The 12,567-nt window shown below is 48.0% G+C and overlaps 1 protein-coding gene across 1 annotated transcript in view; it reads right to left on the bottom strand.

Annotated features, from left to right (window-relative positions):
- Positions 1–11,864, bottom strand: part of LOC308162135 (actin-related protein 3-like) — a 21,569-nt gene extending 9,705 nt beyond the window's left edge. Inside the window, 6 exon segments of the mRNA XM_080536251.1 lie at positions 341–448; positions 767–862; positions 1,918–2,028; positions 3,018–3,142; positions 3,467–3,522; positions 11,693–11,864. Of these exon segments, the coding sequence (XP_080392377.1) occupies positions 341–448; positions 767–862; positions 1,918–2,028; positions 3,018–3,142; positions 3,467–3,522; positions 11,693–11,736 (540 nt within the window). The 5' untranslated portion in view covers positions 11,737–11,864.
- Positions 11,865–12,567: the final 703 nt, after the last annotated feature.

The following is a 12,567-nucleotide window of genomic DNA, read 5'->3' on the forward strand; positions in this document are numbered from 1 at the left end:
GGAAGCATTTGCAAGCTGTTATAGTTGCCCGAGGAGGAGTTACAAAGTACTAGCTGACAGGGTTCCCAAACTTTTGCACAAGGTCTTGTTCCTTGTTTTATTATTTTGAAACTGCAAAAATTAACATGTGATGAAATGTGTCATTAACTTCGTACCGTTTAGAGGTTAGGTTTGCTTCTTTTCACTTAGATATTAATGGTAAAAGGCATTTTGACCAGGTGTGCCCAAATCTTTGCACACCACTGTAGAAGTAGAATGAGTAGAAGGGCCGTGGTCCCTTGTTCTAGCTCTACGGGTCTGTCAGTATACGTGTGTCAGCGTACGTGTGTGTGTGACTCACCACAGGGATGACGTGGGTGACTCCGTCTCCACTGTCGATGACGGTGCCTGTCAGGGTCCTCTCCCCCACCTGTCTGGAGGTCCACGAGGCTGCCAGGGCCAGTACGGCCTGGGGGGAGGGGGGGAGGGGTGGGGGAGGGGAAGACGTTCACAAGAGCAGGGTGACCAAATTCACAACGTCACTATGACAACTATTCCCACTGGGGGAAAGCAATACTGACAGTATAACATAATGTATCATCAAATATGGTCAGTGTGTGTGTGTGTGTGTGTGTGTGTGTGTGTGTGTGAGAGAGAGATAGTGATTGTTAGTGTGTGTGTGTGTTTGTGTGTGTGTGTGAGAGGGAGAGAGATAGTGATTGTTAGTGTGTGTGTGTGTGTGTGTGTGTGTGTGTGTGTGTGTGTGTGTGTGTGTGTGTGGTCCTACCTGCACAGCGATGTAGAGGCCAGGGACGTTGAAGGACTCAAACATGATCTCAGCCGTGTACTCCCTGTTCTCTGGTGTGTTCAGAGGAGGCTCTGTCTGCACACACACACACACACACACACACACACACACATATACACAACCGTTACATTACACACACACACACACACACACACACACACACACACACACACACACACACAAACAAACGGGGGGGGGGGATTCTATTCTGACCACACCCTTCAGCTGCCATCCCACATTCCTCTCCTCTCCCACTTCCTCCTCCGGGCCCTCTAGCCAATGAGACGCGAGCAGCAGATAAGGAAGGACACATCAGAGATAACAGCCTTGTTTTTCGCTAATTTGTTAGGATCACCACTCCTCACGTCCTCTCCTCCGGCCTCAGAACGCACGGGAGGAGAATACAGGACTACGAGGGGGGAACACACACACCTAGTTCTTCTCCTCCGACGTGCTTCCGGTAGGAATGCGAGTGGAGGACGGAGGAGAGGAGAGGAGAGGAGGGAAGAGAGGACGGAGGACATCCTGTACTGTCCAGGATGGTTGTCCTGTCCGTCTCACTGTCTGTCTGACTGCCTGTCTGCCTGTCTGTCTGGGGGGGGGGGGGGGGGGGGCGACACCTAGATCTTCTCCTCCGACGTGCTTCCAGTAGGAATGCGAGTGGAGGACGGAGGAGAGGAGGGAGGAGAGGAGAGGAGAGGAGGGAAGAGAGGAGAGGAGAGGAGGGAAGAGAGGAGGGAAGAGAGGACGGAGGACATCCTGTACTGTCCAGGATGGTTGTCCTGTCTGTCTCACTGTCTGTCTGTCTGTCTGCCTGTCTGCCTGTCTGCCTGTCTGCCTGTCTGCCTGCCTGTCTGCCTGTCTGTCTGTCTCACTGTCTGTCTGCCTGTCTGACTGTCTGACTGTCTGCCTGCCTGTCTGCCTGCCTGTCTGCCTGTCTGCCTGTCTGCCTGCCTGTCTGCCTGTCTGCCTGCCTGTCTGCCTGTCTGCCTGTCTGCCTGTCTGTCTGTCTGCCTGTCTGCCTGCCTGTCTGCCTGCCTGTCTGTCTGTCTGTCTGCCTGTCTGTCTGCCTGTCTGCCTGTCTGTCTGCCTGTCGTATGGCGCCTGTGGCTGCCTGTATGGCGTCTCACCAAGAGGAAGTAGTGGTCCTCTGGCTCCGCCCTCAGGTACTTGAAGATGACCTGCTCCATGAAGCGCTCCATCAGGTCCCAGTCCTCCACGATGCCGTGACGTATCGGCCACTAGGAGGACACAGGGTCAGGGGTCAAAAAGGGTCAGGGTAAAACAATTCTATATATTATATGATTGACTAAGGTCAAGGTAAAAAATAATCATATATATTATACGACTACATGAACACTTGACTTGACTACTGCATGCATTTCATCTTATTGTACTTTGCACAGCATTTTGCACTATTGATTCCACTGTAGTACGACTGGTTCCGCTGTAGAACGACTACCATCACTTTATTACTTTATTATTACTTACTTTACTTATTTATATTATTGTGATTTTGTATCTTGCTGCAATGCCAATGTTGAAGAACCAAAGATTTCAAAAGATTCCAAAAAGTCAAAAAGTGTACAAAAAATAAGTTCTGATTCTGAGGGGCAAGGGGTCAGACAGTCTGGCACAGGAACACATCTAATACCTTAACATAGTCGGAGGTCAGAAACTACTTCATCCAGGCTGGTTCCAGATACTGGCCTAACTCAGAGACCTGGTAATGGAGCATGTGTGTGTCATCAGTTACTAGTCTACTGGTAGTAGAACGAGTACTTCTGCTACTACTAGAACTACTACTAGTGTAATGTTTGGAAGAGACCTGGGGGGGGGGGGTTGATGTGAGGGGGGGGGGGAGTTAGTGACTGTCTCCAGACCATGTGTAAATGTTCTCCCCCCCCTACCCCCTCCACCCCCAAACTGAGTGGCTGAGCTGTGCTGTGCAGGTTGTCTTGTTTGTGAGCAGAGCTGTTTTTCTTAAATAAATGTCTGAAGGAGGGTTCAGGATGTTCTCTGGTGTGGAGTGTGTGTGTGTGACGTGTGGGACCGTGTCTGAGAGGGAGCAGGTCAGGCACCTCGGTGTGTGTGTGTGGCGGTTTAGCTCCAGTACATACTAATGGGTGGATCAGAGTGTAGACACTGTGTTCTGAGCACTTGGTGTATGAGGGCCTGTCTATAACCTGGTACCTTGGTGGAGTATGAGGGCCTGTCTATAACCTGGTACCTTGGTGGAGTATGAGGGCTTGTCTATCGCCTCGTCTCCGATGAAGAAGTCCAGGTCGTCAACTCCCTTCATCATCCTCCTCTGCGCCTGGTCACCCACCTTGGCAGACTCCTTTATAGCGATACCTGGAGAGGGGGAGGAGAGGGAGGGAGGGAGGGGGAGGAGAGGAGAGATGGGAGAGAGAAAGAGAGATAGCCGGGGAGAGGAGAGGAGATGAGATGATAGGAGAGGGGAGGAGGTGAGATAGCAGAGCAGAGCAGAGGAGAGGAGAGGAGAGGAATGAAGGGACGGGAGGAGAGGAGAGAGAGATGGGACAGGAGATGAAAGAGGGGAGAAGAGAGGAGAGATGAGTCAAGACATGGTAGTAGTCCTTCCACAGTGAGACAGCTTTTACTCTATTCCAACACACACACACACACACACAGAGTCTTGAGAACAGGTGGACTCACATGACGGAACGATGAACTGAGGCTCTGTGTTCCCGGCATAGCCGATCTTAGTGTATCTGCAAGAAGAGAAAAAACACGTTGTTACCACGACGACACACTCGTTTACAAGCCACGGTTCTGTCCCGGTCGGCCGCGTGTCAGGGGAGGCCGGCGGTGTGACGTGTGGGTAGACGTCGGAGGACGGGGCCTTGTTGCCACGCAGGACGGGTGTCACACACACGCTCACACGTGCATGACAATGAGGCCCGTCCTCCGATTGGCAGCCTTTCCACCAGCCTCTCTCCTGCTCGACGTGCATGGGGGCCACACACGCGCGCACGCGCGCACACACGCACACACACACACACACACACACAAACACAGACACACACTGCTCTTCAATAGGACGGGTGGGGGGGGGCATTCAAAGGGCCATTCATGTAACATTTGGGAAACTAAGGGACTATTCATATTTCCTACAGTGAGTGACCCAGTGCTGTGTAAACCCATCCACCCCCCCCCCCCCCCCTCAGAAGCATCGCTAGTATATTATGGACTCAGAACAAGTGCAAAGTTGACTTCAGGGTCTGAGTCAAAATTACGGCAGTGGTTCTCAACTGGTCTGGCTTTGAGACCCACATTCAACTGGTCTGACTTTGAGACCCACATTCAACTGGTCTGACTTTGAGACCCACATTCAACTGGTCTGGCTTTGAGACCCACATTCACACTTTCCCCTGGTCACTAAGTCACGCTCTCTGATTCGGACCAATTGGCTAGGTATGAATCCACCCTTACACACTCTGGATCAAATGTGCGCTTCGCCATATTGCTCGAATGCGACAAGTGACAGGCTGAGTTCATGTTGCCATGGCAACTGCTAGCCTACTGCACATCTTTCACGCGAGTCTGTCAAAAATAAAAGTCGGACATCCGAAAGCTAAACGCTACAACTATTTTGGCTTCTCTAGTGTTAAAGTAGACAGGGTTTTTTAGTTTAGTTTTTTTACCACACACTCCGTGACCCATTCAGAACGAGTCCGCGACCCGCCAGTTGAGAAACACCGGTCTAAGTGAAACACGACGTTAGTGTTTACAGTAAAGGGACACGGTGAGCAGAGGACACAAGCTGTCAATTCATCCATCAACATTTCCTCTCTCTCCAGCGGGCCGCCACGAATGAATTTCCTCCGCCACTAATTGATTCAGACAGTCCACTTTGATTCAGGCTGCGCAGAAAGGCAGCGAGTTATTATGACCGGAGAACAGAAAAAAAGCAGATTGAAGCTAGATTTAGGCCGCTTCCAGACCAACATTTCGTTACGATTTAGGGCGTAGTTATTTACAATATGTTACAATGTTGCAATTAACCTCGTCGTTTGTGTTCGCACTGCAATCGAGACTGAATCGCTCTCAACAGGCGCGCGGCGTGAGGCGACGCGCTTTCAAAACAGTTTTGTGATTGGTCCGAATTTAGCGGGACATTTGGATTTCTCTTTTAGCCCGTCGCCGGTGCCTTTAATCCCGTATCCTAATCGAAAATGCAACATCATCAGCGACGACTGTGGGTTATTGCATTTACTGCTGTTCTCTGGTTCATGTTCTTATACCAGTGCTCAGTATAGAGTATTTTAAATGAACATTCGTAATGTATGTCTCTGATGTTCATCTTCAATTAAATCAGCCTATTTTGTGAAACAAATAATGTTCCCGCTAATGGGTTAACCGAGCATTCTCGCACCTAACGTGCAAGCACCTAGCTTCGAACTATTCATAGCAATAAGCGCGGGGCAAAAATAATCTATTGGCTCTAAAATCACCACGAACAGAACGGCGGAGGTACGGGTAAGCAGGTCTCATGTTGGTGTCCTCAAAGGTAAGAGTTGGTTTTCTTTAACTCAACTGATAGCATTACCTTTCTGTTGTTGTTTACCGAATGCTCCATCTGACTGTCACACTGTGATTTTACTTGTGTAAACAGTTAATGAGTAACGTTAGCCGGTTTTGTGCGTGTACTCTCATGTAGGCCTACTTCGTATTGATCTTTCTGTGTGTGTGTAATGCGCGTTCCGCATGTTCCGCATGTTCCGCTGCAGCTGTAGGATATATTGGTATTTGATCACCTTCTATATACAATCACCTGCTCGGCTTTAATGACTTAACCGCTATTTAAGAAATTATAATTGTTGCCACCCTCTAGTTTTTGGTGAAACTACGTCTTTGTTTTGAGCGCCAGTGCGCGTTTTATGCGCGTGCACGCGGAAAAAAAATGCGCGAAAGACAACCGCTCCGCCACTAATGTGAAAAATCCTGGAGGAAACACTGAGAGTCTCTCTCTCTAATAACAATGTAATCACCCTCTAATAACGTAAGCATGAAGGTGGCAATTAAACATGGCGTACCACACACACACACACACACAGTATTTTTGGGGGCCTAGACTATACTTCCAGTCGTTATCCCCACATAGACCTAACAGTGGACCTTTGGTACCATAGCTTCAAAGGCTAGCCTAGTCTATAAGGTTTATGACCCAGACATTCCTGGATCCCTTTATGAAGTGCTGCTGCTTAGCTAGGCTAGCCACATGCTAGCCAGATGTGGCCTCTCTCTCTCTCTCAGCGCTCTCCACTACTTCCTGCTCTGGGCCTGGGGGACTGATGGCCCTGTTGGAATACTCTTTAAGATGCATCCTCCCTGCCAGCCTGCCTGCCTGCCTCCCTCCCTCCCTCCCTCCCTCCCTCCCATTCACCCTCAAATAAATCACTCATCTCACTAGACTGGATGGGTGGAACCAACACAGTGGTAAGCTTGATTTGACCAGTCTAATCACCTTAGAATCTATGATTTCTTTACTCATGAAAGGGGGGGGGGACACGCATGTTGAAAGTATTCAAGCAGGGCCATAGGACACTGTTGAAGCAGTGACAGTGAGTCACGTGTGGGTTACCGTTCCTCATTCCATTCCACCACGCATTACAATGATGTCCACCTCCACCAGCCTCCACTGCTGTGGGCAGAACAGACTACCCTTCAGCCAGAAGCCACGCCAGCCTCTCTGAGGGGTGAGGAGAGCCAGGCTATTTATAGAGGAGAGGAGGGAAGAGGAAGTCATAACAGCAGGCCGCAGCCTTTAACGTCCATGACCCACGAACAAGTCGGCAACCGATCAAAATGTTCAGACTTTTATTCAGAAAAATAAATAAACTTCAACGTTGTTGAAAATCAATGACACGCTTGCTAGTCAAGCCAAAACATTGCAATGCAATGGATTCGGTGAGTGATCCCCCACTACTCTACACTAACTAGGTAGTAGTGGGGATTACACACCGAATCCATTGCATTGCAACGTTGACATTTATTTAACATTTTCAGAATAGAAGTCTGAACATTTGGTCGGTTGCCGACTTGTTCCTGCTTTCACCAGCTGCTGTCACATGCTAAAACAATATCTCTTAGACAAACAGTAGCCTACTCCTAAAGGCATATAGAAGAGAAACACAAGCAGGGGAGGCTGGTGGAGGTAGACAGGCTCATTGTAATGCATGGAATGGAATATACACTCACTGAAATACTTTATTAGGAACACTACGCTAATTTTGGATAGGGCCTCCCTTTGCTCTTAAAACGGCCTCCATTCTGAAATGGACTGACTTATATAGCGCCTTATTCCAGCGCTTTACAACGGCCTCTCATTCACCCATTCACACACATTCACACACCAACGGCGGCAAGCTACCATGCAAGGTGCCAGCCCTCTCATTGGATTCTTTGTGGCATTGATTCCACAAGATATTGGAAGATTCCTTTGAGATTCTGGTCCACGATGACATGATTGCATCACGCAATTCCTGCAGATTCTTCAGGTGCATTTTCAAGCTGTGAATCTCCTGTTCTACCACATCCCAAAGGTGTTCTATTGGATTCAGATCCGGTGATGGGGAAGGCTCATTGTCATGTTGATGAAACCAGTTTGAGACGACTTTTGCTTTGTGACATGGTGCATTATCATAGCCATTAGAAGATGGATGGGTACATTGTGGCCATGAAGGGATGCACATGGTCAGCAACAATACTCAAATAGGCTGGGGCATTCAAGCGATGATTGATAGGTATTAACAGGCCCAACGTGTACCAAGAAAACATTCCCCACACCATGACACCACCTCCACCATTCCACCACCTCCACCAGCTTGGACTGTTGACAGGTATACAGGTGTTCCTAGTAAAGTGGTCAGTGAGTGGAGTTGGAAGGAATGGTATCACTCATGCGTGTGTTTGATATCATCACATATCCTGTATTATACATAACTATGAGCCCGTCCTCCAATTTCTACCTCCACCAGCCTCCCCTGGATAGGTAGGTCTACATTACATTCCAATGTCTTTATCACAAGGCTATTCGTTTGGCTGAAGTGGAACATTCACAATAAGCAGTGAAGCAGCTCAGTGTGTAGTAGTAATAACAGTAGTAGCATAGTAACAGTAAGAGTAGTAGTAGCGGTAGTAGTAGTAACTAGTAGTAGGAATAGTACAGTAGTAGTAGTAATAGGCCTAGTAGTAGCAGTAGTAGTAGTAGTAACTAGTAGTAGTAGTAGTAGTAGTAGTAGTAGCAGCAGTCGTAGCAGTAGTAGCAGTAGTCGTAGTAGTAGCAGCAGCAGCAGCAGCAGTAGCAGTAGCAGTAGCAGTAGCAGTAGCAGTAGCAGTAGCAGTAGTAGTAGTAGTAGTAGTAGTGGTAGTAGTAGTAGTAGTAACTAGTACCGGTAGTAGTAGTAACTAGTAGTAGTAGCAGCAGTCATAGTAGTAGCAGTAGTAGTGGTAGTAGTAGTAGTAGTAGTAGTAGTAGTAGTAGTAGTAGTAGTAGTAGTAGTAGTAGTAGTAGTAGTAGTAGTAGCAGTAGTAGCAGTAGTAGCAGTAGTAGCAGTAGTAGTAGTAGTAATAACTGCTCCTCCTGAGACATCTACTACCCCCCAGCACTGCGTCTCCTGAGACACCCGCTTTTCCCCATTACAGTGTCCCCTATGACTTCTACTGCCCCCCTTGTACTGTTGCTCTGTTCTCCAGTGTCTACAAAAAACGTTTCCTTCTATCACTGAGACTGCCAGGCCTGAGCTAGATTACTCTTCCTGCTACGACTGGTGGATTGATGATTCACTTGCTTAGTCAAATGTATTGATTGTAAGTCGCTTTGGAATAAGGCGTCTGCTAAATGCCAAAAATGTAAATGTAAACGTAGTAGTAGTAGGCGGCTAGTGAACCGAACATAACAGACATAGCCTGGGCCGAGCTTCATTCTGAACATAACAGACATAGCCTGGGCCGAGCTTCATTCCTGAGAACAGTCCTAGCTTGTCTGAGACCTCCTCCCAAACCTCCTCATATCTTCTCCTGCCACAACATGCCTGTTGCACACACACACACACACACACACACACACATACACACACACCCACACACACACCCCTCTCTACCAACCAGTGGACACCGCGCAGGAGGGGCGGTATACCAAACCAGACTCTAGCCACTACCCCTCTAGCCCACCACGTAGCCTCGACATGCTTGTTGCACCGCACCCCTACCTACCTGTGGACATCCTCGTAAGGTTGCATTCCAAACCAGACCCCAGCTCCTACCCCCCTAAACCCCACCCCCTGTTGTCCTCTCCTACCAACCACTCCTGTCGATCCAGGTGTGCCCAACCCGCCTGGTAGCCTATGTTTACGTAGCGATTGCAGCCTAAAGTACGGACACTAAACTCTTGACTGCGCAAGATTAGAGGAACAATGACTCATACATTTGGCCTGAGGTGGCTCAGCATTTGGCCTGAGGTGGCAGGTAACCAAACGTACCAAACCAAAGCTACACCTAAATCTCTCAGGGGGGTTATGCTCCAGAACTGACCCCAGCAAAATAACAACTTCATATAGGCCTAGAAGTGCTCTATGAATGATTAGATATGAGTAGATATGAGTACAGATATGAGTAGCGTAGGCTATGACAATACAAAGGCCCTTACACCCAGGGGGAGGCTGATGGAGGTAGGAATCGGAGGACGGGGCTCATTGTAATGCGGAACGGTATCAACACCTCTCCTGCTGTCACCGTAGCCGCCGCTCCTCCTCTCACACTGACAGCAGTTTGGCCAGATTTAGCCCCGACAGCTCCTCTGCAGTTGAGTCGGACTGTGGAGAAAGCGCTACACTAATAATAGCGTCCCACTTGTGTGCTTGAGGTAAAAGGATGTGGAGGTTTCACACATTCAGGGCCGTAGTGAGGGTGACTCATGTGAGTGGTGTACTGCTCTCGGCTCAGTTCTGCTAGCACACAGAGAGAGAGAGAGAGAGAGAGAGAGAGAGAGAGAGAGAGAGAGAGAGAGAGAGAGACATACACACACTCACACAGTACTGAACTGCTGTTCAACGCCTCTGTTCCTGTTCACTACTCTCAGCAGTTGATGACATCTGCTCTTAGCTTGTGTGTGGTGTGCTTGTATCGGCTGTTCAGCTTTCCCTTCCTCTTCCTCGGGCAGGCAGGCAGGCACAGACAAACACACACACACACACACACACACACACACACACACACACACACACACACACACACACACGCTAATAGCCCAAAGGGATGGGGGATAAGTGGAGAGAGGTATGTAGCAGCATAAGAAAAGAAGAGTTCCTGTCCCTACATGCATACAACACTGCATAGCTCCATCTTACCCCAACAGAGCAGAACTAACTGGCCTACACACAGCATCAGATACTATTCTGTATATAGGCTACACCACGCCGGGCTCCAATAGGAAAGAGGAACAGAGCCTGAGTCACAACCACACATTAGACATTTAGAAAGGCACAAAGCATCATGACCACCGGTTTAATTCAACGTAACATTATATGTAGTCCATAGATCACAGGATATACTGGGATATGGTGCACTACAGTTCATTATGAAGGGATGTTTCAATCATATTTGTCCCGTCTGTTAGGCTGTCAAATCGTGAGCTTAGAATGATAAGGTTCTATCTCCGTTTAGGGTAGTTCAGAGATATTGAGCGTCAAAGTTTTTACATTCCATTATGTTTTGTGAGATGGAACCTTTGTATTTTATGAATTACTAACTCAAAAATGTAAACATTTTAAAAATAACACCACACAGGCAAAAACTCAATTTTGACAAAAATGGAGATAGAACCTTATCATTCTAACGTCACGAGATATTGACATTCATCTGTGTGCAGATGACAAGCGGAAGTATGCACAATCAATGCATCGCAAAAACAGTGATGTCTATCTGTCAAACTTGGCACATCTTTTTCCACATCGCGCCTCCTAATATTCCGTTTGAGTTATGATGATCAAATGGGTTAAGCGGGGGGGAAACCAGCCGTCGGATGCATTTGGGAGAAATTAGAGAACTTAAAAAAAAAAACATGTTCGGATGCCGAAAAAAACGACCATATATGGAGCAGAAAGCGTGAATGAGGAAGTGTGTGTGACAGTGTAGGAAGTGGCTGTGCTCAGAGCCGGGAGGATAGACTGAGCTTGTGTGCAAAGAAACACTTCTCAACTGCATAACAGTTAGTTACCAAAACAATGCATCTGTACAATAAATGCATATGCGATTCCCATTCAGACTGTCACAAATACACCGGTGATCATGACTTGGTTGCTTGCGAAAGCCTATTGCATTGGTCGATTCTTGCATTGATTGCAATGGTTTCGACAGGAAGATCAGAACATTTTCTGATGATGAAATCAAAGCAAATAGCACGTTTATGCATGGCTATTAAATGTCTACAATGCATGGCGTCACACCCATGCTGTTTCATGCATACGAGACTCCCGAGCGCCATCGCTCCTCGCGGACAAACAACATGGTTTATTATATCCCGTTTAGTGTGTAAGGATGGGCGATCAGAGGTTACAATGGTGCTATTTGTGAGCAGGCTAAACCAGCTAGCACACACACACACACACACACACACACACACACACACACACACACAACACACACAACACACACACACACACACACACACACACACAACACACACACACACACACACACACACACACACACACACACACACACACACACACACACACACACACACACAACACACACAACACACACACACACCCAGTAGCTGACAGCCAGACCGCTCGCCTCGGTGACACCCTAAATCTCGGTGCCCCTGTCTGTCTGTCTGTCTGTCTGTAAAGGCGGTCTGGTTCTCACAGCCCTTACCCTGTCCCGCAGTCCACCACACACGCCGGTAACCGTCCTGCCATCTCTCCTCGCGCTTCTGATGATCGATCCGATCTGTTGCGTGTAAATGGAGAAACAGTCTGTGTCTCTGTGTCGGGGATGTGGAGGATCTGGCAAACCACGGTCCACACAGGGAAACCCGCACAGTACAGTTTCTACTTCCGCACTCTGGTCTGGGCAGGCAGGCAAGGCAGGAAAGGCAAGATGGCTGACTGTCGACCGGGGAGCGACACAGGCCCAGCCCCCCTCTCCTCCTCTCCTCAGCTGTCAGTCATCCCGGCGGCGTGGCCTCCTGTGTCCATCATCAGCAGAGATAGAGAGAGTATGGAGGACCAAGTCTGTCAAAATTAACAATAAATATATAGATACATAAATGAATGTATGTATGAACAAATAAATGAATGAATACACACAGTATAACGAAATACATTTCTATATTTATTTATTTATTGTTAATTTTGACAGACTTGGTCCTCCATAAGAGAGGAGTGCAGCGTTTCCAAAAACCTGGGGTCAGAACACCATGAGAGGTCTCCCCTGATTTCAAATTGGGGTGCATCTATCTAACTAGCCTCTATGATTTGATAGACAAGACACACACAACGCCTTTTAGTGGTAGTGGTGGTCTTGTTGGGGTAGTGGTGGTCTAGTGGATAGTGAGTTGGACTTGTGATCGGAAGGTTGTGAGTTCAAATCCCGCCTGAAACCACACCACTACTGTGCCCTTGAGTAAGGCACTTAGCCCTCAGTTACTCCAGGGGGAATGTCCCTGTAATTCGTAATTGTAAATCGCTTTGGATTAAAAGCGTCTGCTAAATGGCAACATTAATTAATTAATTAACACACACACATTT

The sequence above is a fragment of the Nansenia antarctica genome, assembly GCF_963989245.1.
Source record: "Nansenia antarctica genome assembly, chromosome: 7".
NCBI classification, from domain to species: Eukaryota; Metazoa; Chordata; class Actinopteri; order Argentiniformes; family Microstomatidae; genus Nansenia; species Nansenia antarctica.